This window comes from Neltuma alba, unplaced genomic scaffold (genome assembly GCF_004799145.2).
Source record: "Neltuma alba isolate B1F8T4 unplaced genomic scaffold, ASM479914v2 tig00011993_pilon, whole genome shotgun sequence".
Lineage (NCBI taxonomy): Eukaryota > Viridiplantae > Streptophyta > Magnoliopsida > Fabales > Fabaceae > Neltuma > Neltuma alba.
The window spans coordinates 190,430-214,297 of NW_021636566.1; the positions used below are offsets into that span (position 1 = coordinate 190,430).

At 37.6% G+C, this 23,868-nt stretch overlaps 6 protein-coding genes across 6 annotated transcripts; all 6 read left to right on the forward strand.

Annotated features, from left to right (window-relative positions):
• Window positions 1–106: 106 nt before the first annotated feature.
• LOC114720643 (tRNA (guanine-N(7)-)-methyltransferase non-catalytic subunit wdr4) lies at window positions 107–4,431 on the forward strand. The gene is given in 14 exon segments (XM_028906306.1): window positions 107–319; window positions 570–622; window positions 625–695; window positions 698–730; window positions 960–1,014; window positions 1,017–1,063; window positions 1,091–1,138; window positions 1,456–1,511; window positions 1,586–1,655; window positions 1,935–2,012; window positions 2,107–2,166; window positions 2,436–2,539; window positions 2,634–2,694; window positions 3,925–4,431. Coding segments are annotated over 14 exon segments (1,236 nt in total). The 5' UTR covers window positions 107–200; the 3' UTR covers window positions 4,306–4,431.
• A 3,386-nt stretch (window positions 4,432–7,817) lies between these two features.
• Window positions 7,818–9,595, forward strand: LOC114720652 (FCS-Like Zinc finger 8-like). The gene is made up of 3 exons (XM_028906315.1): window positions 7,818–8,089; window positions 8,195–8,995; window positions 9,135–9,595. The coding sequence occupies exons 2-3, from the start codon at window positions 8,238–8,240 to the stop codon at window positions 9,229–9,231; spliced, it is 855 nt and encodes a 284-aa protein (XP_028762148.1). The 5' UTR covers window positions 7,818–8,089; window positions 8,195–8,237; the 3' UTR covers window positions 9,232–9,595.
• Window positions 9,596–11,545: 1,950 nt separating this feature from the next.
• On the forward strand, window positions 11,546–12,658 carry LOC114720675 (uncharacterized). Its single transcript, XM_028906346.1, has one exon. It carries the CDS (start codon window positions 12,081–12,083, stop codon window positions 12,519–12,521), a length of 441 nt encoding a protein of 146 aa, XP_028762179.1. The 5' UTR covers window positions 11,546–12,080; the 3' UTR covers window positions 12,522–12,658.
• A 3,609-nt stretch (window positions 12,659–16,267) lies between these two features.
• Window positions 16,268–17,142, forward strand: LOC114720651 (late embryogenesis abundant protein D-34). Its single transcript, XM_028906314.1, has 2 exons — window positions 16,268–16,894; window positions 16,984–17,142. The coding sequence occupies exons 1-2, from the start codon at window positions 16,268–16,270 to the stop codon at window positions 17,140–17,142; spliced, it is 786 nt and encodes a 261-aa protein (XP_028762147.1).
• Window positions 17,143–19,367: 2,225 nt separating this feature from the next.
• LOC114720644 (late embryogenesis abundant protein D-34-like) lies at window positions 19,368–20,274 on the forward strand. The gene is made up of 3 exons (XM_028906307.1): window positions 19,368–19,700; window positions 19,797–20,015; window positions 20,149–20,274. The coding sequence occupies exons 1-3, from the start codon at window positions 19,368–19,370 to the stop codon at window positions 20,272–20,274; spliced, it is 678 nt and encodes a 225-aa protein (XP_028762140.1).
• A 2,583-nt stretch (window positions 20,275–22,857) lies between these two features.
• LOC114720649 (transcription repressor OFP16-like) lies at window positions 22,858–23,643 on the forward strand. Its single transcript, XM_028906313.1, is given in 2 exon segments — window positions 22,858–23,124; window positions 23,127–23,643. Coding segments are annotated over 2 exon segments (588 nt in total). The 5' UTR covers window positions 22,858–22,961; the 3' UTR covers window positions 23,552–23,643.
• Window positions 23,644–23,868: the final 225 nt, after the last annotated feature.

Here is a 23,868-nt window from a genome sequence, read left to right on the forward strand (position 1 = left end):
TTACTTCATAAATCATAGAAACAATGGTTTGGTCCAAACACCCATTTAATTGAGCAAAACGGTAGATTCAAATTCAGCCTAAGAAATTAGTCCCCCAAAAAAAAAAAAAAAATCAGACGGCAGGAACGAAAAAAACAAGAGATACCTTGGAACTTTGAATTTGGCTGCTGAAACCGCTAAACCCTAACCAGTATCGTACAATGGAAGAGGGGGAAGCCAACAAAGAAATCGAAGTCGCTCCAGCACTGATTTCAGTTCACCCATCCCAGAAATTTGTTGCCGTTGCCGTTGGACCAAGCTTCCGTGTATTCGACCTTCAGTACGTTTTTTAGATTTTGTTTTTCAAATTTTATTGCTTTGATATTTCATGATATGAAGATTGAAATCTGAGTGACTTTAAATTATGCATTTTGAATTTACTGGAATCCTCGCTTATGTTTATGCGGTTCCGGCGTAAATGAAAACGAGAATGTTTGCCAATGAGAAGGCCATTTCTGTTATTTTCTTCTAACTTTTTTTCTGGGAGGTGAGAATGTTAACTCCGCTGACGATTGAACTTGGTGATGTAGTGCGGGTTCTGCGGCTTCATTGATTGACGACTCCGGTGTCCCCTTCCATAAAGATTTATAAGAGCTATTCGATTTGGTTCAAAAGGGAGGCTCTTTGTATCCGCGGGAGATGACAAAACTGTCAAATGATATGGTCAACTGAAAATTGGCGCTGCATTTTTGTACTGGGTAAGGTTTCCGGTTCACATGGTTTCTCTGTAGGCCACTGTCAGGAATCTATGAGCATGGTTGGTGTCGATGAAGTTCCAAATTTCCGGTCATCACGTGAATATATAGATATATTATTCCATAGGAAGCATTGTATTTTTATTTGGCTGTGGCTAACATTTGTGACATGCATTCATAATTTCTTCCATTTCTTTTACTTAACATATGTTACCATTGAAATAGGTCCTCAGAAAGAGAGTTAGTGCAGTCGCTATAAGCAATGATGGTTCATATGTGTGTTCGCTGACAAATTTGGTGTTGTCTTGTGGATGGATCTGGATATGATGGCGATCAACCATTAGTTGATAAGAAAGCAACCCCACTTCTTTCTCATTATTGTAGTAATCCTCACTAATTTGGTAAGATATGACAGAGAGTCAATTGTTCTTAAGCTGGAAAAAAAAAATCCTGAAAAGGAATCCTCCCTATTTTCAGGTTACCAGAATGATGATGATTATTGTTTGATTCCTGCTTATTTATTCATTTAAGCATGAGTCCTGTCTATGACTTTAATCGTTTGCTGCATTTTAGATGCCCAAATATAGAAAATTCTTTTTGGTTTATTCTGTCCAGCTTTCTAGTTCTTCTTTTTCTGCTTTACTTATGACCTACCTCTTCATATATTTCTTCACACGTTACGGACTCACGACCTTACTGTAAATGCGTCTTCCTCAGAATTTTTTCACCTGATGGTCGATTCATTGTTAGTGCTGATCGGGATTTCAAGATCCGTGTAAGCTATTTGTTTTGCCCTTACAATGATAATTGCCTATTTAGGGGCGTTGCTATTGATTCCTTGTTTGCAGGTGCACTATTTTTCCCAGCGAACCTTTAAGTGGAGCTCATGAGATACAGAGCTTCTGTCTTGGTCATTCAGAGTAAGAAAAAGCTTACGACTATCACATACCTTTCAGTATTGTTGATGATAATGATAGCCAATTTCATGATTTGCAGATATTTACTGTTTGTGTCCTTTAGTGTGATTATTTTCCAATGACTATCATCTCAAAAAACTTAATATGTGATAATAAGAACTGTCTTCTTCTTCTTCTTTTCTTCTTCTTTTTTTTTTTTTTTTTTTGCCTTTCCTCTGATTTATGAGGGAAACTGATGTTTCCGCTCAGCTATTAGATATTGATGCTTATCTATTTTGCAGGTTTGTTTTCCTGCATTGCCTTTGTTCATGATCAGGATTGGCCTCGAGGCCTTCTCATTTCTGGTAGTGGTGATTCAACGGTGAGTAATTAGGACAACTTCGCATGATTCAGACGGTTCCCATTGTTTTATTTCAGGGTTCTCTTAAAATAAAAAATTATATTGTTTTCTGCAGGTCCGTTTGTGGGACACTTCATCTGGAGCACTCCTGGATACCTGTGAGGTTGCAGCTAAGGTGGGTGTGTGTGTCCCAGAGTGCAACTATTCTATTTTCTGTTTTATTCATTCCAAGTTGCGTGCCTTGAAAAATAGTACATCTTATTCTTGTCTGGTCCTGAAAGTTATGGGGTAAAATCATTGTTCTCTTTCTGGGTGGCTGCTTTTATAATAAGGCCGCTAGCTATTAACGTGATATGATAGTTGCTGTGAGTTTAACAAGGAACTGGTTCTATATCTTCTCGGTGTTACTCTTGATTTTAATTTATATTCTTCCACTTTCTGAAGGCAGGAGTTATAGAGTCTAATGATGAATCAGAGGAGCATGCCTATCCTGTGACTGACTTATGCACTGTCATGGATGGGTCGCTTGTTGCAGTGGCCCTTCAGAGGCAAGCCTCACTCTCTTACTGCATTGTTTTGTATCTCGCTTATTGTAGTGCTGGAGTGGGTTACTGACTGCTGCCGTGATGTACTAACCTGTAGCTTGCAAGGAATAATATTGCTGAGGTGCAACCTTTCTGCTCGAACGCTTTCTGTCGCCAAGGTGAGTTACTCGCATTTGTTCCAACAGTTGAGATTGCCATTAACTATTTCAAGTGCATTATTCCACTGCCTTTCATTTATTACATTTATGAAATTATTCCCCTGTTTCCTTATTATAAGAGACAAATAACCAAATTACGTTGATATAAAAAAAACAGTTAAAATTAGTTAAGGACAATTAATATGTAAAAAGTATGTTTTTGCCCAACAATGCTGTCCCATTAATAAGGAGAGAGAGTATGAGAGAAAATGCTCCCATTAATAAGGAGAGAGAGTATGAGAGAAAAACAATTAAATTATTAAAAAAAAGTGAAGTAGGAGGGGGGGGAGAGTATGAGTTGGAGACAAAATAAATAGGGGTAAAATAGGAAATCAATACAAAAAAATAGAGACAACTTTTAAGTGTTTCTTATATATGGGAACATGCCATAAGCATCAAATGTCTCTTATAATAAGAAACGGAGGGAGTAGGTCAGAAGATTTAAAGGATTGGAATAGAGAAATATATGTTAAATGCTATAATGACGTTCAATTATCGGGAACAGAATTTCCAAAAAACTGGCTAACTGAGGGTATTCAAATAAAGGTCCTGTTTCTTTACGTCTGAAACCTTGGCACAGTACAGATCTAAGCTACTTCCATGGCCTTTCATTTATTACATTTATGAAATTATTCCCTCTATTCCTTATTATAAGAGACAAATAACCAAATTACGTTGATAAAAAAAACAGTTAAAATTAGTTAAGGACAATTAATATGTAAAAAGTATGTTTTTTCCAACAATGCTCCCATTAATAAGGAGAGAGAGTATGAGAAAAAACAATTAAATTATTAAAAAAAGTGAAGTAGGAGGGGGGGAGAGTATGAGTTGGAGACAAAATAAATAGGGGTAAAATAGGAAATCAATACAAAAAAATAGAGACAACTTTAAGTGTTTCTTATATATGGGAACATGCCATAAGCATCAAATGTCTCTTATAATAAGAACGGAGGGAGTAGGTCAGAAGAATTAAAGGATTGGAATAGAGAAATATATGTTAAATGCTATAATGACGTTCAATTATCGGGAACAGAATTTCCAAAAAACTGGCTAACTGAGGGTATTCAAATAAAGGTCCTGTTTCTTTACGTCTGAAACCTTGGCACAGATACAGATCTAAGCTACTTCCATGGTGCTGTCCTCAAAGATAAGTAGTCATATTTGGCCTAACACTGGATGTATCCTCTGCAGGTTATATCTATTGCAGAAGAGGCGTTTGTCCCTACCAGCTTGGGAACCAGCTCATGTACTGGGATATTGTGGATGGTAACGGGTGTATCTAGCCTACCGGGTTTTAGCCATCCCGCATTGGCTCGTGTTCGGGTAATTTCTGGTTTCGATGTTGGACAAGACCCAGCCGTTGTTGAAGATGAAAAGATCCCTGGGGGCGAGACGTTGCTGGAAACATTGCAGGGGAGCACATCGTTTGATGAGAATGCTTTCTTGGCAGCTGCTGAAGCCGTCAAGACCGCAATGTGCAATCTAATGATTAAAAAGCAATACTCTACAGAGAATAGAGAATCTAGGAAGAGGACCAGAAATGATAGAAAATTAAAAACCCAGCGTAGTTAACCTAGGCTTATGGTACTTTCTCCTTGTTACACGGATATGCTTGGCAGCCCTGCCAAGTTTGTTCCAAACTTCCAATCTCCAGCCTCTTTAAAAGTTGTGTTTGTGATCAAGTTTTGTTTAGTCTAATGAATTAAGACTCCATCTGGCGCGTTGCATTGAAGAATGTGTAGTACGCATATTTCGCTTGGCCTTTTCTTTCAATTATCAATGTTCTTTCCAAGAAGAATAGAAGGGGACCAGAATTCCAACATGAAACTCTGCACAAATCACCAATCAAAACATGATGCTTAGAGCAACACGACAGAATTTGGAGTCAGCAGAAAGTGATGTGTGAGTGCAACCTTGTGTGACACCAGTCTCGGAATGCAATTCACAGTAAGCATCCCAAGTTGGATGGGTCCCAATAATTTAATCCCAATAAAATGTCACCCGGTGGCAGTAAAGGACACCTGGACCACCCAACTCGTTCCGATATAATGATTTTGTTTGATTATACAACAATATATATATATTTGTTCAGGTAGGTTTGATGGCTATGTTGATAGCGAAATCACTGAATTGAATGGCTTTTACCTAATAAACAAAGGCTGTGAGATAATGGGAAAAAGGATGGTTTCGACACAAACACACACACTTAAGAATGATGTTTCGATTAAAAAGTTGGAGCACCGTAAATGAAAGAGTTTGTCCATGATTTCGCTTTGGCCTCAGGCTTTATCTGTTTAGTTTAAAACGTCAATCTCTAGAGTCGAATCGCATTAAAACGGGTCATCTCCTGCGTATACATATTGACTGTTTATAGTCCATTGATTTGTTTTTATAGTACTGTTTCATCAACTTATTTATCCATTGAGTACGGACTGTGCATTCTACTTCTACTGCTATCTATCTCCGTTTTGATTTGGACTCGACTTTTATGATTAAAAAAAAAAAAAAACCAACCCCGAACCTACAAGTCCTTGTAGTTTTGCTTAAATTTTAATTTGAAATCACAAATATTTCATTAAAACTCAGATACTTTAAGGACCTGTTAAAAGAAAAAAAAATTCATAGAAACCTGATAAAAAATAAAGATATGATTAGAAATCAGATGAAACTATAAGGATTTATAAATTAATTGTTTTGGGGGGGGATTTTTTTTTGGGGCTAAATCATTGGTATCTTTTTATTTGAGATAATCCTATTTGAGACACTATCGGACACTAAATCTAGGCAAATTTCTCAGCAGGAATTTGAATATTAATTCGTCATGTTGTGAGGAATTAGTCCCTTCTGCTAGATTGGTGGGATTTTTGTGTGGCGTTCTGAGATGAGAAGGAAAGGAAAAAGCATGAGAAGCAAACGCACGTAAAGTGATGCAAACAAAGAAAGGTGTGAAATGTGGTCGACGGCCCAGTAAGGGAGGAAGTGGGCCCACACTGAGCAATACTTTTTTTTTTTGGTACAAACACTGAGCAATACTGATGAAGAGAAAGAGACGCAACCTCATTGGGTAGGGCCCACTCCCAGCCCATTCTTGGACGATACAAGTGTACGTCTTCTTCCCCTTTTTAGGCCGAAACAAGTGTACGTCTTCAATTCAACTGCCAGAATTACAATTCATGCAACCACAAATTCAAAGATTTGGGTCACCTCAATCGTCAATATTATAGGTATACGACTTGTATTTACTTGTATTATGAATAAATTATGAATACTATTATTCATTTCAAAACTCCATATGATGCGCGGAAAATGTTTTATCACATATTATTAAAATTTTATAAAAAAACTATTTTGTGAACTTTTTTTCATGTTCACTGCAGGTATTCTCTTATTAAAGACAAACACTATTGAGAGCTAAATATAGAAGACTTTGCTTCGTTATATTATAAACGACTAAATCCTTTCATTAGATCCAGCCACCATTAATTACTCTATTTACCATAAATGTACATTTTTTCTGCTTTCTGTGATACTCCTCCGGTCCTTAATGTAAGATTTAATTAGATAGTTGATATTAATCTTACAGGTAAGACATATTTCATATGCTTATTAATTTTTTCCAAATTAACCATATTGATATTTTTTTCAACAATAATCAAGTAGGGGAGAGGGGAAAAATTAAAGAAGATGGTTATAGTGTTTTAGAAAGAAACATATGATATTAACTAATTTATCTAATATCCTTAATATATTCAAATTAATTAATTAGGTTTCATATTAAAAACCGTAGGAGTACTATTTTTTGGTTTGGCTGCCGTTTCATGTGAGGGATATTCTATGTTAAGGAAATTATTAACCCTAGAAATATCAACCCGAACAAAAATTATCAAAAACAAAAACAAATTAAATTAAGGCACTCAGTCATAAATCGATTCTTTTACTTTAACATTAATAAATAAAATCAAAAACTCTATACCAAAGTGTAGTTTTTAATAGTTAAAATATTGTTTATGTAGTTGATTTTTTCAAAATTTAAAAATTATATTATAAGCATTCTAAACTCGTAATATTTGAAGCGAATTCACTTTTCTCCTTCTTATTTACTTCCCTAATTTTCCCCACTTTTTACGTTTAACATGTGACTAATATTTGATCTTTAAGTCAGAACATTTAATTCTTTTTTTTTTATAAAAAACTCTGAATATATATATTTGAAAAAAATTAAAAACTACGTTAACAAACAAAAGATTAAATTAAAAAGAAAGTGATAATGTAAGGATTAAATAATAAGATTATTTTTTTAACGAAATATGAAAATATTCTATATTGACGTAAAAGTGGTGCGAATTTGATAATGCCGCACTAAAAATATTTGACTTTCAGGCCAAACAAAAATTGGATTGCCGGAAAAATAACATTATTTCAGCGACCATGATAATTCTATTATAAATTTATAATATGATTTTTCTTCCGCTTAGACGTTAAACTTCAATGCGATAATTTGTTTAAAAAAAATTGTTTACACACATCTGTGAATGCAAAATATCAGTTTTCTCAAGAAAAACCGCGACATTATTGATTATTCAACTAGAAGAATAAACTTTCTCAAAACATGAAGTTAAAGCTTGTACTTGATCAAGTTGTTCAAACTTGTACGACACAAATGGCAGATGTGGAAATGGTTGTGTACTCCTCCATACGAACGTAGCGAAGAAAAATGGAGAAGGTTTTTTTATTGAAGTCAAGGTGGATGGAGGAAGAGGAATAAAATTTAGGAGAAAAAATTGAAAGATGATAATGAAGAATAAAAAAATCTGTATTTTTAAAGGCATATCCAGACACCATCACCTTTTTGTATAAGTCCAAAGTTTCCTTCTTTTCCTCACCCCTTATCATTTGCTCTCCATAAAGCTGAAGAATTTACAGAATTGAAACTCAAAGAAGAGAAGGACACATCTTGAAAATTGATAGCAGTGACGAAGTTACACTGACAAAAATCGAGTTTAGCAGAAAGAGAATATAACTTGTTCTTTCTTTCTTTTCATCATGCTTGCTCTCAAACGATTTATGTGATTTCTTCCTGTCTCTGCTGTTAATGGCGGAGCTACGAGAGGTTATGATGGGAATAGTAATAGATGTCTTGTTATTGAGAAAGCTTTATTAGGGAAAACGTGAAAAACCCAGCTTTCGTTACAGTTTCAGTTTAAAGTCATGGAGGCCTCAGAATTTGTGAAGGCGTTTCAGGGATTCTGACAGTTTCAGACTATCTTCATTGCTTGGCTTTTTCTGTCAGATGCACAAAAATTCTTGCTCTGCAATAGCAAGTGGTTTTTGAGTGGTATCGCTCTTTCCTATCCCGGTGAGTTCTCACTTCTCAATGATCCATCTCATGTATTCTTGCACCGTTTATGGCATTTACTTGTTCATTTCCACTAATTCTGAGTCCATTTCGTTTGGGTTTCAGTTTTGCAGTTGAAGTGTTTGGATCACAGAACAAGAGCTTGTATATGCTGATGATGAAAAGATCAAGAGCAGTGACAAAACCAGCTTTAATGGCTGACCAGAGCTGTCACCAATCATCTCCTAAGCATAAGTATGATAGAGTTATTCAATCCCTCTTCGGTTCACCCAAATTTAAAGACCTTACCACCAAGTGTCTCTCAAGGGCCGAGGCTTTAAGAATCCCTACTTCAATCTTTGACTCTATGTTATTGCCTCCTTTCGGGACATTCTCCCCCAGAATTTCCTCCGAAAAGAAAAGCTCATGGAACAAGATAGATTCGAGAGGCATTGGGCTCGCTCTCGTTGATGCACTTAAAGATGAGGGAGCTGAAGAAAATTCTGATAAACCCAGCAATGGAAATGTTCTGTTTGGAACACAACTGAGAGTAAAAATCCCTCCTTTATCACCTTTTACATTTTCTCCGTTTGAATCTCAAACAAGTTCGACTGGTGTGGGAATTGAAACCCAAAACTCGCTTGTATCGCCAACTGGGTCTCAAAGTTCAGAAATTTATACAGAGGATTCTTCAAGGGCAGTATCCACAGGTGTTCTGTCTTTGAGTGAAATGGAGCTTTCTGAAGAGTATACTCGTGTAATATCCCATGGTCCTAATCCAAGAACCACTCATATATTTGATAATTGCGTTGTCAAGAGCCATTGTTCTTTGCCTGGAAGGCCCCAGTCTGCTCCGGGGAGTTTCCTCAGCTTCTGTTACACTTGCAAGAAGCATCTTGAGCCCACAAACGACATCTTTATTTACAGGTAAGTTTCATTTAAATCAAATACATGTAGCTACCTCTAAAGAGAGATTTTAAAAACAAATTGATCGGAAGAAGATGAGTGCTTTCGTCCTTGTTTAAGTTCATTTCTTCGAGTGATCTGTCGGTTCATGTTTGTGCAGAGGTGAGACAGCCTTCTGCAGTCATGAATGCCGGTGCCAAGTGATGATGGTGGACATAGAAGAAAATTCGAAATCTGAGATTTATCATCCCTCCTGATTCAGAATTTGATCAGCAAGTCAGAAGTTTTGCCTCTTCCATTTTTTATTATGATTCTGGAGTTCGAGAGTTTTTGTCGTGGAGGCAATGCTTATGTTGTCTTACTTTTGTTTGTTTGAAATTTTCCGAGTCTTGTTTTCATTTTTCTTTACCTCTTCTCCCCTGCATATAGAGACAATAAGTGTTCGTGTTTGAATTGCTTATGGTTTTCCCCCACATTGTTTTGGATTCAGGATGGATGATGATGATTGATAACGATGCGTGACCGAAACTCTGGTTTTCTTCTTTTCCTTTTGTGTTGTTGCTGATGATCATGGTGATGCAGATTATTGGAGGACAAGTAACTACATGGTATTCTCATAAAGAGTAGCTCCTTCACTAGAGTTTATATCATTATATGTTGTCTGTTCTCACTTCGTATTCGTTTCTGTTGGTTTTCATTATCAAAAGAAAATCCGAATATCATATCAGGCTAAAGAAAATCCCTCACTTTCAATCTTAAAGTAAGGCCAAGATTTGTTCCACACTAATTATCAAATTACTGTTTCTCGCCCTTGACGACGCTCACACCAAATATAATGCTGAAAAAGAATCCGAAAAGAAAAAGGGAACCGATCTGGTGGAAATGATTGATTTGATCATCGGAATGCTGGTAACAACAGCTTTAGATTGACGAGAACATTGTGTAAAAGCAACATTTCTTTCCAGTTTCCCTCCTCTGTTTTTGTCGCCTTCATAGTCCAAACAAAGATTGCAATAAGTAGAGAACAGTAAACTACAGAGAAGGCAAAGCGCTAAAAAATTGAAGTGAACATGATAACATGCTAAGATGCCCAAATGAAGTATTCAAGAAAGTTAGCCAGTCCTTTCGCATCTTACTAGTGCAACACTCTGCGCAGGCCATTTCAATAAACAGTGGAGAATGCTTTGTACGATCAGTGTCAAAATGGTCAATTTGTGGGGGAAAAGATGACCATGTTTGGTGAAGTTTTCTCATAATAGCCGTAACAAACTTGGGGAAAGAAAACTAGGAGCTAAGTGTAGACATTGAAGCAGACACAGCAGGAGAGGGTGAAGACACCCTAATTGGTTAGAGAAGATAATGAAGGGGCTGAATGAAGCTAGGCCTGGTAGGGACAAGTTAAGAAAGATACTCCTCAACAGCATAACATCCAGGAAGCTGAGACTTAACTGTTTATAATGACCCATGTGTATGACCACCTAATATTCATCAGGAGGCCCCTGCATGTCCACATCATTCTAAATCACATTTAATTTCAGCTAATAGTAAGCCCAACCTATCCTCTCTTCTAAACTGTCACTCCCACAAACTCAGAAACCATCCCATTCCCTCCATTCCACTGTTATATTTTTTGCAATAAATTCAGTTCTCTTCACTTTTTTATCCTTGCCCCGCTGGCCGGGTCCGACTAAACAAAAAGACTAAGTTCTTTTTTGAAGCTCAAAATTAAAAGTATAACTTTTCTCCCTCCTTGTCCCTGTACGGAATGTATTGGGTTGTATGAAAGATCCGCCCTTGATGGATTTGGGTGGATTAAAGCCCAAGAACAAAATAGACTTTATTAATTAATTCAATTGGAATTTATTATTTTAACTTCAGGTAATAAGCAGTTGAGGAAAGGGAGGGAATGGTTATTCTCTGAAAAAGTAACCATCCATACATGAATATATGCCTCCCTGACTCACACCGCATCATCAGATTGACTTGCTCTGGAAAACCTCTCTCTCTCTCTCTCTCTCTCTGGTAGTGGTCTACTATGTGGCATAAGTTTAATCTCGGTGATCCTACTTGCATGTGTTTAGGAACTCGAAGTTAGGAGATCAGGGCATATTCTCTGAGTATCAATAACTAGATATAAATGCTGATATGCAAAATGAATGAATAGACATATATATATATAAAGGACATAATAATACAAAAATGCATATTAGATATGACATGCATTTGGAATGTGGAGTTACAAACGAGGATAAGGAATAGGACAGGTTAGATGCTTAGTGAATGCAGAGGACAAAAGAAGCAAATAAAGACAGAGTACAGGAGAAGATTATAGGGATGTGGAGGCCAAATTAAGTGGGAGAGACAGGGCATCATGCATATTACATAATTGAAGGGAATGGCGAGGGTCCTCTTCAACAGCCTCCATTTTCTGGTCCCAACATGGCGCCTTTCATTTGTCCCCCTGCAACTTTGGACCTTCTTCTATCTTCCAATTTTGTCCTTCCCCAAACGCTTCCCCCTCCTCCATATATAGGGACCACACCCACTCCCATTCATTTACTCCAACCGGTCTTCTTCAAATCGCATTCGACTTCTGCTCTCATCTGCTTAACAATTGATTCAATGTTCGTTTTTGTATTACATACGCTTGAACTTTAATCAGACCGTATGTGACCAGGGAATATAACCTTTGTAATGGCTGATGAGCCCCAAGTGGAGAGTGACTTGGTCCGAATCTTTTTATCTTGTCAATTACCAGAACAACTAAATCCCCTACCACGCACGCCTCCACGTAGGTTCTGAAACTAAACCCCCACCCCTCCCAATACAAAATGTATTCACCACCTTACCCTATCTATCCCCACTTTATCACCAGGCCATACGTCCCTTCTTTTCAGATTCCTGCGGACAAAGAAAGCTATGTCCTTCCTCCCACTGCAAGTTGAAGGGCACTTCTGTCAATTTACAGCCATATATACATATAAATATACACACAGGGGGTCCATTACAACATCTACTAATTATCTTCATCCTTCCGGAAAATTCGGTCACTGCGCTCTGCATCCACAAAGGGAGATTGAAGAGGATCCCCAGAGTCTAGCAGAACATGTTTGCGATGAAGTTCCATCCTTCCTCGAAGAAGCGAAACACCTTGTGTCCGCAGTCCTCTGTGGTTTCATCCTCCGCCTCCTCCAACGCCAAGAAGCTCTGGAGACTGCCTCACGTGTTCGCCAACGTTCTCGAGCTCCCTCTCCGCTCAGACGCCGACGTGTCCGTCGAGGAGACCCCCACTTCTTATCGTTTTGTAGCCGCCGCCAATGGCATACCCAACGGTGTGCGCGCCCACGCCATCGAAATCTTGCCCGGTATGACCAGAATCGTGGTAAAAGGAATGGACGGCGGCGAATTGGTTGCCGGTCAGCTTCGTCTTGGTCTTGATCTTTGGAGGTTCCGATTGCCAGCTTGGACCAGGCCCGCCACGGCCACCGCCGTTTGCTCTGGTGGAAAACTGGTCGTGACGGTGCCCAAAACCACCGCAGGGAAGTGAAATTGAAGACGATGATGAAACATCATGAAAAAAGAGAGTGGGACGTGCTTGTATATACAGATTGTTCTCGTTCACTCCAATAAAACAACTTCCGTGTCGCTCTTTAATCTAACATGGCCTGTTTCATTCTTATTTCATTGGATTTCTGGCTCCTCTGAATACATTATTCCCTCCCCTGTTTTAAGTTCCAAAATCTCACTACGCTGCTTTCCCACACGATCATCTTTCCGCCTTGAAACTTTTGATTGATGTGAAGGGTATAAATCGGAACGACAAATGACCCTCATTTAATAATCCCATAACTCTCTCGCAAAATTACTACATCATCATAAAATTTGGTCCATCCATTTTAGAATGTCATCAGACACCTCCAATGATGCACGCTAAGCATCACTTTCATATAACGTCGCATACTAAAATAATGATGCATTAATTTTGTTCGGAATTTTTGAAGGGAGGGAGGTTACAGGCTACTAGGTCAGTAAGTATAACAGGAATGAAGCAAACGATTGATTGATGAGGCGTTAGAATAATAATAGGCAGAGCAATCAGACTTTGGTGGAGGCTCATAGATGAAAGATCCTGTTTCCCTGCTAGTGGAATGAGCCTGAGTTATTTGTTTGACTAATTGTGTGGCCGGTGCAAGGCCCGCCACTATCTAAATTCACCTTTGACTTGAAAACTCCATATGATATGTGTGTGTGTATATATACACACACACATATATGGACCACATTGGAGGATGATGTGATAATGAGGTTACGTTATTCTTTTCTGATTTCCATGTTCACAAATCACAAATCTTGCCCTGTCAAAATCCCTTGGATTTTTTTATTCTTTGTTCGTTTCATGGGAATCTCTCACAAATGCTCATCGGCGTCTCTTTTCTATATGAACCAGAAATCAGAGTGGGTATAGATCCTGTTATTCTCCCGACTTTGCCTTATTACTTTCGTGATATATTTTTTTATGAGGGGGATTAACAGAATATTACAATATGATAAATGAGGATATTATTGTATATTGATTAAAGTATCATTTATCTCGAGCTTTTGAGTGGAGCCATGCATATTGAAGCTTTGACGAGATGGGACGCCCGGCGGTCCATCTCCAAACAAGCCAAGCTTCCACGTGTAAAGATGCCCATATTCAATATCCGTTACCCGGCCCGACCGTTGAATTTCCAATAACCTCGAGAAACTCTATACTCTTGTAACCCCCCCCCCCAAAAAAAAACTGTATACTCTTCTCCTAGATTTATTTGAGAATTTTAACTTCGTTAATTTAGTGTTAAATATAAGGTTTACTTTTACCTCGTCCCTTATATTAATTATTTCTTTTCCATAAGATCCATATTTATTGGAATATTCGTGATCTCTATGCTTTAAATTCTAATCATTAAATGGTTAGAGTATTTTTTGAAAAAATTTATCATAAATTCTTTATATACTAATTATAAATAATCACCTGAACAATTTTTGTACGTTTTTATCAATTAGTTAAAAAAGACTTTATATCTAAGATCAAATAAAGTAATTATTATATGTGCATGCATGCACATACGTCTATGAAGACAATTAATAGTTAACAGTGATGTCAATGAATTTTCAAGTGCCATTTGTTTAATACAACTTCTGGTCCTTAATATAAGAACTAGTTAACTAATTTGAGTAGATTAAAAAAGTTTATTGAGTTAGTTATTTGTAATAAATAGGTATTATCTTTATTAGAATACTCTTACTAATCACGTGTATGCTCTAATTACTATTTGATGGAATCCTTAACATGTGCACCTATTACAAGAGTTATTTTGAAAAGAATGAAAAAATATTAAAAACAAAGAAAATTAAGGTTTTATATTTAAAATAATTTAAAAATCAAACTAGTGCTCACATTAAAGATTAGAGATAAGTAGTACTTTTAACTAGTTAAAGCCATGCAAGTTGAAACATGTAGACACCTGTGCTTTGAAGAGTTTGAGGGACTTTTTCCATCTCCCAAGGCAAAACTTGTCCATACAACAAACAAAGCAACAAAAACCTAACCAACATGTAGCGAATGGAGTGAAAAGAAAGTGAATGGAGTAAAGGTACTTTAATTTCATCTGGGATGTTTTTAAGGTTGTGTTTTTCGCTTTGTTCATTTTGGGATTTAGGTACGTAAATCCTAAGGAGTAAAATTAAAGCAGCTGTTAACTATATGGCAGGTCAGAGGGACGGTCAATTAGTATATGTAAACTTACTTTTTATTTTTGAAAATGCAAACTAAAGAATTTTAGATATATGTATGCGCATGTTGCTGAATGAAAATATTCAAATCAGCAGTCTGGATCATATCGTTTGTAAATTATAGTAAAATAAAATTGCCCAGTATTTTGAGTGTGTTGTTTCTAACTTTTATAGTTTTTTTATGGCTAAATTATACAAAACCTCCATGAATTATGGACCAGTTACATATAAACTCCCTCATATTTAAAATTTTAAATTCAACCCCCTTGATCTTTCATTTTCTTTATTATAAGCACCTTGTCATTAACTAACCGTTATCTTTTTAACAAAATTTGCCATATCATATCAAAACAAGACACCTTAAATCCTACGTGGCATCTTACCTGGCATCTTATCTAATATAATCATTTTATTATAATTATATTATTTTTATATGAGGATTAAAATGTCATTTTATATTTAAAAAAATCTCTTATTAAATCTTTTCGATGAAATGCAACTTTTATCTTTCAATTCATGAGACCCTCACAACGTCAAAATGAAACTTCTAGCCTTGTTCAGTATTTCACTTTTGCCAATATTTATCTTTTATTACCCTTTTTTTTTCAATTAGAAGTTGAGCCTTTATTCTTATATTTTTTGTCAACATAATGTTTTAAATAAAATTTTTATTTTATTTTTATCGCACAAAAATTGCTATTTTAATTAATAAAAGATTGTCAAAATCTTAATAAATATAATTTATTAAGATCATAAAATAAAATTATAACATTGTAAAAATGTTGCAATGAAAGTAATGATGAGTAGGTTTTGATGAGCATTAAATAGGAAAAAAAAGTAATGGAAATTTAGTATTAAAATGTTAGGCGGTTATGTGCAACTAGTTTAAAGTTCAGGGGTGTTTTATAAAATTAACTTAGATGGGATGCCATGTAAGATACCACATAAGATGCAAGGTGTTTTATATTGATCTGACATGGCAAATTTTATTAGAAAGATAACGGTGAGTTAGCGGCAAGGTGTTAAAAACATAAAAGATCGGGAAGATTGAATTTAAACTTTTAAACATCAGGGAGGTTATATGTGACTGGCCTATAGTTTAGAGAAGTTTTGCATAATTTAGCCTTTTTTTAACAGTAATCAATACATAACTATATAAAAGCACAATGATAAGTATCTTTTAATTTATTACTGTTTTTAAATTTGTTTTTGTTTTGGATTTTAATTGTCTATGATTCTTCATGCACGTGACGCGCGCGTGAGCCAAACCGGCAGAGATACGTGCCAGGTGGTGAAATTTAACGAGCATTGGACAACATTAGTCAGATGAAATGCCACGCGTCATACGAAACTAGACACCACCTGTAAAACCCTCCCACCCGATAACCCTCCCTCATCTTCTCATCGTATCTCTGTCTGTGTATATAAAAACACATTCACAATGAGGTGACGGCATTTCAACCACATTTGGTGATCTTTGCTTATAAACTCGTTGAAGCTCTAGTGCACGGTACAACCATGAGCCAGGAGCAGGCACGTAGATCTGAAGCCGGGCAGGAGCAGCAGCCGCAGCCCATCAAATACGGAGATGTTTTCAACGTCTCCGGTGAAGTGGCTTCCAATGTCATCACGCCGAGAGACGCGGCTTTGATGCAAGCAACAGAGAACCAAGCATTGGGTCAGACCCAGAGAGGAGGACCAGCGTCCGTGATGCAATCAGCAGCTGCAGTGAACACGAGAGCCGGCCTGGTGAGCTCAGACGACGTCTCAGACGTAGTTCGCAACCAAGGCTTGAGCGTCTCCGAAACAAAAGTGGGTGCGACTCGTGTTATCACCGAGACGGTGGGGCGAGAGGTGGTGGGACAGTTTGTGGAGCCCGACGTGCCCATGAGAGATCCTGGGTTGGCTCTATACCCAGATGCTATAACCATGGGGGAGGCGCTTGAGGCATCGGCATTAAGCGCGGCTGGTGATAAGCCTGTGGATCAGAGCGACGCCGCAGCAATACAAGCTGCTGAAATGAGAGCCACCGGAAGAAACAAGATAACGCCGGGAGGTGTGGCCGCCACTGCCCAGTCTGCTGCCACCCGCAACGCTCGCACTGTGCCATACGAGCAGAGAACAACTTTGTCTGATGTTTTAACTGTAAATATATATGAAACTCATCATATTTGCGTTCAATTTCCTCTGAACCTTCTTGCTTAACTTGAAATGTTTTGCGTATGTGCTTGCAGGATGCGAAGCAGAAGCTGCCCGCAGATAAGCAGGTGACACGAGAAGATGCAGAGGGAGTGATTGGCGCTGAGATTAGAAACAAACCGGACATGAAAACCACTCCCAGTGGCGTCGCAGCTTCCGTCGCTGCGGCGGCGACCCTTAATCAAAACAAATGATCAGACAGCTTATGCATTAGTATATACGTTGAAGATTTCATGGTTCTATCTTTATATGAATATTTGAGCTTTTTGAGGTTGATGACTGTTTTTGTACACATCTTGCTAAAAAATGTATCATATATGATATGTGGCGATCTAGCTATTTACTATTTTCCACTTCTGTGCTTGTCTTCCTATATATTTTGGGACATATCAACCTTTTATAGTAAATACTACCTTCCCTCGTTAAGTTACTTTATCTCTCAAATTTATAATATATTCTAAAAAAATATTTTTATTAATTATTAATTGTAAAATATTTTCACCTAAATATAGTGATTCTAATTGAATAAGATTAATTTAAAAATAATAATAAATATTTATTACAAATAACTATTTTAAAAATTTTTATCTTTCCAAATTAATTATTTAACTTTTATATTAAAGAGCAGAGTTAGTATAAATTTTCTTGCTTTATCTTTACACTTCAATAATACTACCTCCGGTCCTAATTATAAGACCCAGTTGACTTATTTGAGGAGATTAAGGAAGTAAGTTAAGTTAGTTATTTGTAATAAATAAGTTTTGTCATTTCTAAAATATCCTTGCTAATTAAGTGTATTGGCTAGAACTATCATTATTAGAAGGACTATCTTGGAAAAAAATGCATAAATATGAGAGATAAAATAGATTGGAATCTTATAATTAGGACCAAACAAAAAGTCAAATGGAGTCTTATATTAAGGACCGGAAGTAATATATATATATATATCACATCAAGTGACGCCGTCGGATCATCCGGAGGATGTTAAGCTATGTTATAGGCGTGAGCGTTGAAAAGTACAAAAGCAGTCAAGGAATGTGTCCTTGTTAATGATTTAGAATCTCATATGCCCAACTGGCCAGATACGCTAAAATTTCAGTTTGATCATGGATTAATTCATGGCATGGGATGGTGATTGATGTACTGTTTTATTAGTTGTCGGAATGTCTGGAGTGCTTTTTAATGTAAATCCACCAACGGTGATTAAACACAGTAACTCCGCATACGCTTTTTCGTTAAATCTACTTTTGATAAAATTATATTAACCTGGTCGAATTAATACAACAAAAGTTATGTCCTATAACAGTAAAAGCTTTTATTCGTCCCCTGTTAAGTGAAATCGACCATAATGATTTATTTGTATTGAAAGCATTAGAATTAGAATTTATACATAATCTATACTATTATGTTATTTATGAACTTTTTACACAATTTAACTAGTTTCACAACAGCTGAAGCCTGTGCCATTGCAAATCTAGGATAAATATTGAATCAATTTTTTAATTAATCTTTCTTATTCTTTTATTATATATATTTTTACGAAATTTTATAATCTTACTTTTCTAATTTTTTAAAAATCAACCTTGCTAAAATTTGTACTCCATCGGTGTCGTCAAATGCTATTATTATATATGTAGATTTTTTGTAAAAAAAATAAAAACGTTTAAACAGTTGACCCAATAAATCCTAAAAAGTTAGTGTTTATATTTCTAAGACTGGTTATCATGGTGGCTTCGAAAGTTAATTATACTGTTACAGAGCTCACTATTTTGATGCTTAATTAATTTTCGCATAGCCTAAAATATGCTGTTAAAAGAGATAAAATTCATGAACAACGTATATACAACTCAACCAACCAACTAATATAAGGATCCGTCAGACTCACATTTTCGAATTTATTAAGAGTTTATCCGCGACTGAATAATTTAAATTACCGCCTTAATTACGTACGGACCCAATCAGGTAAATTAAAGGGTCCTTCACGTGTCTCCAAGAGGGTGAAGATGGCACCGATCTCTCTGAGTCGAGCATGCTCGGCATCTCAAATAGCCATCTTTATCTGACGAAAGTAAGAAACTGAATCAGAATATGAGTATGATTGATGAATTTAGGAGTAGCCAGCTAGGTCCAAGCTGTCAAAATATCTGCTTGCGGCCGCTTAACGGTGGAAGACACATGCTCTCGGCCGGCTTCAGCACTCGCCACCTGCCACTGCTTATAATGTTTCATCACCCCTTTACATCATATTCTTCCACCACGTGTTAGTATTTCTGTCGCGGTGTCAAGTTTCAACCGTTCCTAGTGCTCCGGCCAGTGTGCGCGTGTGTGTTTTTTTCTTTTTGTGTTGCGCATATATATAACAACACAAACACAAACTTGTATTAACAAGACAAGTCGAATTGTTTGATCTTGTATCAGCATGAGCCAAGAACAGCCAAGAAGAAGTGCTGACGAAGATAAGCAGGAGCCCATTAAATATGGAGAAGTGTTCGTGAACGTGAAGGGAGAATTAGCATCGAAGCCCATAGCACCCAGAGACGCAGCCATGATGCAGTCAGCAGAAGCCCAGGTGTTGGGTGGAACCCAGAAAGGTGGCCCCGCGGCTCGCATGGAATCAGCCGCCGCAACCAACCAGCGAGCCGGTCTCATCTCTCACGACGCCGTCACTAATCTTGCCAGAAACGAAGGTGTCACCATATCTGCAACAAATGAAGGCCGTGGCCACGTCGTCACCGAGACAGTGGGTGGGCAGGTCCAAAAGAAATAACCTCACCTATTTTATGCCGTCTCCTTCCACATCTACATCTATTTTACTCATAGCGAGTATTCATTTAACTTGTTGAAACAGGTGGTGGGGAAGTACATGCAAGCTGCTGAGAATATTGAGGCAAACAAGAGTAATAATCCAGTGAATGAATCAGGAGATGATGCTGATGCTGCAGCAGAATGGAGGCAACCTCCAGGATTTAGAGCAAGTATAGACGATGATTTCATAAGTGAACAGGGGGATGCAACTCTTAATCCTCGGTTGGTGCGCAGGGCTGGTGACAATAATTTTGTTCCATCCGTAAGTATCCCAGTTCGCCGTCAACCCATCATTCACTTGGCTAGCTTCCTTTCATCATATATATGCAACCTAACGTTACGATTTTATACATAGGCAGTGTTAACTGATGTGAAATGTGAAGTTAATTGTGAAGGTAGTGGCTAATCATTTTGATGTTGGTTGGGTGGACGGCATGCAGGAGAATGTGATAAGTGGAATACCTGGCGGCATGGGAGCTTCCATGGCCACCGCAGATCAGAGGCTTACAAAGAATAAATGAGGCCCTGAGTCATTAGTTGCACTGCTCTGGTTTAAACGAATGCGAGCGAATTAGGAATAGGAGTCGATCTTAAGTTTCAGTTTGTTTATTTTACTTGACTAGTACGTCCTGACGACTCGTTGGCCATCAACGACAACTCAACCACACCGGTGATCCAAAATAAAAGGGCCGAAGCCCAACAGGCTTCGTAGTTCTTTAGTAAGAGCCCAATGATTCTTTTTCATTTATCCATCTAAGCGAGGCTTCCTATTGGAGAGTTCAATAATGAAGAATGGACGCAAAGCTGGAAAAGAAATATTAACATATGAATTACTCATAGTTTGTAAGTGAAAATAATAATAATAAATGAACACAAATTATTAAAAGAATTCGTGTCTGCACGTTAAACGTGTATATTCATAAATTAAATAATGTTTTTGCATTATTTTTAAGTTAATTAAAGTTGTGAAACTTTTTTTTAAAAGCAAAAATCAGACTTCTTAGAACTACTCTAGATTTAATATTTATAATGATTTTGCATTAAAATATGGCAAATTCAGGTTGTCATGTTGGAGACAGACACCAACTTCTGTGAGAATTCAATTCAACGCCAGTGATCAAAACCATGCAGAAGACACATGGGAATGGGGTGTGCATATGGGAATGATTTAGTTTCAGATTGGAGATCATGGCCATCATATCATTTAGCAAGTACTACGAGGGATAACAATATTGTTGGTTTGCACGTGTGCTCCAGCTCATTTCTAGTGTAATTACTACTATGGTGGTTGACGAAATAAACCGAAAACAAAAAGAGATATCCATAATTCTGAGGATGACTCTGAAATTGTGGTAATTGATCAGCAGGGCAGGAAGGTGGGCAAGACGCTTGTCTTATCGAATGCAATAATGAATAATTAAGAGGCAAGTAGCAGTTTGAACACCTGCGACCAAACCGTAATGCAATTATCATAATTCACGGACGTACCGAAAAGGAAAAAAAATGATTAATTGATTATTATTATTATAGTTACTGAATTAAAGATTGATGTGGTGGCATTTTCTAGACACTGACATTTTTTCTGGTATAGGAAAACTAAGCCCAAGCTAATTGGACTTAACCCAAGTTCCAGTTGTACTTAAACATGAAACGTACGGATTTTTTGAAAAGAGAACACGGTGAAGGTACAAAGTATTTGTTGGGTGAGGTATAGGGACCATGGAGTGTGAGAACTGAAAAGTGAGTGAATATTTGGGAAAGTGCAAAAAAAGGAGGGACTGGTGAAAGACAGAGGCGCAGAAGAGAAAATTACTGGAACTTATGTATGCACTTCTGCGACTTATATTAATATTCGTCCCACCCCTCTTGGCTCACTCTTCTCATCACTGCCTTCTCTCTCTTCTGCCATGGCCATGAGCCATATGTTCCCCATACATACGCAGAATAAAAAATGTACTTTCCAGTCCTTAATATAGGACCAATTCCTGAGTTGGTTTTAGTCCTAAATATAAGATCCATTTTTCATATTTATCAATTTTCTCTAAATTATCCCTATAGATACTCCCTCAACTATAATCAAGTAGAAGAGGGAGGGGTATTAAGAAAGATGATTATGGTGTTTTAAGAAAAATGTGTCACTTTTTTTATAATTAACTAACTTACCTAACTTCCTTAATCTAATGAAATTAGTTAAATGGGTCTTATATTAAGGATTGGAGGAGTATATATTAAACAAATTTAATTTTTCATACACTTTATAAGTTTTTATTTTTAGATTTTCCCCATCCTAGCTAGTACTCGAAAGAGACCCATAGACATCCATCGCACACATCCTCCCTCATCAACACGGAAACTGGTTTCTATGCAAAACCAACTCCATATTATTATTATTATTGATAATAAAAAGTGTGGGTGTATATATTAAAGTTAAAGCAGGCCAGGCTCCACCCGACCACGTGGTTTGCTGCCACGATTGGACCATCCCTGGCTTCAAAATTTACACCAACGTCCCATTTTTATTGACTTCAGTTTGGACACGTCCATTCGTTTTATTCAGAATCAGAAGCCACGAATCGTTCTTTTCATCCTTTGTCCATTGCAATTGCACAGCCCTGCTTCCTCCAATTTCACTTCTTTCTCCCTTCCCCTCTCTCTATTTGCCTCTATCATCAGGCTATGATCTAATTTACGTTTAAAGCTGGACATGGGGTGGGACCCGGCTCAGGCCAGGTCCCCCGTCCCCCTTGTCATATTTGTCTATTGGGTTACCAAATAAATATATGCAGCACGCATGATCCATCCCTTTCCCATTTGTGATCAGTGCATGAAGTGGACCAACTATGAGCAGCTATCCATGTACTCTGATACTCTATTTATTATAAAATTGCCACTTCTTCTGACTTCCGTGTCTCCTTCTCCTTCATTTGTTTTATTATTACAGCTTCCCACCATGTGCACCTGCCTTCTATCTCAAACAACCATGCCTTAATCCGCAGCTTATTACTGCATATATCTTCCAACTTAGTTAATTATTGTATTCGTCAGCGACTGGGCATTAAGAATCCCGAAAACAAGCCACCCACATGCAGCTTCAAGCGTACGTTCCCAGTTTCCCATTATATTATAATAATATACATATAAATATGTAACCTTTCCATGGCACCTGCACATGTGGGTCGAAGGAGCAGATTAAGGAGTAGAGAAGAGTATGCTTAGCACACTAGGAAGAAGTCTGAACCAGTGCTTCTCCAGGCTTATGCGGCCATTAATATCACCTGAAGCTTCGTCTGCTTCTTCCATCAGCACTCTTCAAGACAACCCTATTTCGCCCGCCACCCCGTCTTCTTCTGTATTCATAAAAAACTTCAACTCACTTATGACCCGACCTCGGATCATTCCATCAACGCCGGCAATGACCCAGACTTGGCCACCGCCTTCGCCTCCCGACGCTTCTTCTTCTCCTCACCCGGCCGCTCTAACTCCATCGTGGAATCCTCCGCCGCCGCCGGTCAGAAAAAGAAGGTCTTCGACAATAGCGTGGCCGTCCCCACCTTCTCGCCGGACCCTTATTTGGACTTCCGACGATCCATGCAGGAGATGGTGGAGGCGCGTCCGGAGCTGAGGGATGTGAACTCCAACTGGGAAATCTTGCATGAGCTTCTTCTCTGTTATCTTGCTCTGAATCCCAAACACACCCACAAGTACATTGTGGGTGCTTTCGCCGATCTTCTCGTCAACCTCATGCCATCCCCGCCTCCTCCCTCGGGTAGCATCGCCGCCGGCGTGGGTGCCACCTAATCCACAGTTTTTTAGTCAGTTCGTGATTAAGATGGACTTATCCTTGTGGGAAATTACCCGAACCTGGAGAAATTAAAAGGTGATAACCCCTCATTCGTTGTTTTCTTCGAATCTATAAAACTGGCTATTATATTTCTCTCTTTCTTTTCTTAATTTCCTTTTTTGGGGTCTTTTATTTTTATTTCTTTGGTTGACACTTGACAGAATGTCATGAGGGTACTTTTCTGACTTCAACACTACCCTCCTGGGCTTTAATCTTACTAACTTCATAGCTCTGTTTAGCTCCTTTTCCTCATCAGTAATGTCATCTCATCATT

Excerpts from the sequence above, each read along its gene's own strand:
- LOC114720652 (XM_028906315.1), top strand. The coding sequence starts at position 8,238 with ATGCTGATGATGAAAAGATCAAGAGCAGTGACAAAACCAGCTTTAATG. Across the intron at positions 8,996-9,134 it reads AACGACATCTTTATTTACAG|AGGTGAGACAGCCTTCTGCA; the intron begins GTAAGTTTCATT and ends ATGTTTGTGCAG.
- LOC114720675 (XM_028906346.1), top strand. The coding sequence starts at position 12,081 with ATGTTTGCGATGAAGTTCCATCCTTCCTCGAAGAAGCGAAACACCTTG.
- LOC114720651 (XM_028906314.1), top strand. The coding sequence starts at position 16,268 with ATGAGCCAGGAGCAGGCACGTAGATCTGAAGCCGGGCAGGAGCAGCAG. Across the intron at positions 16,895-16,983 it reads CTTTGTCTGATGTTTTAACT|GATGCGAAGCAGAAGCTGCC; the intron begins GTAAATATATAT and ends ATGTGCTTGCAG.
- LOC114720644 (XM_028906307.1), top strand. The coding sequence starts at position 19,368 with ATGAGCCAAGAACAGCCAAGAAGAAGTGCTGACGAAGATAAGCAGGAG. Across the intron at positions 19,701-19,796 it reads CCGAGACAGTGGGTGGGCAG|GTGGTGGGGAAGTACATGCA; the intron begins GTCCAAAAGAAA and ends TTGTTGAAACAG. Across the intron at positions 20,016-20,148 it reads ACAATAATTTTGTTCCATCC|GTAGTGGCTAATCATTTTGA; the intron begins GTAAGTATCCCA and ends TTAATTGTGAAG.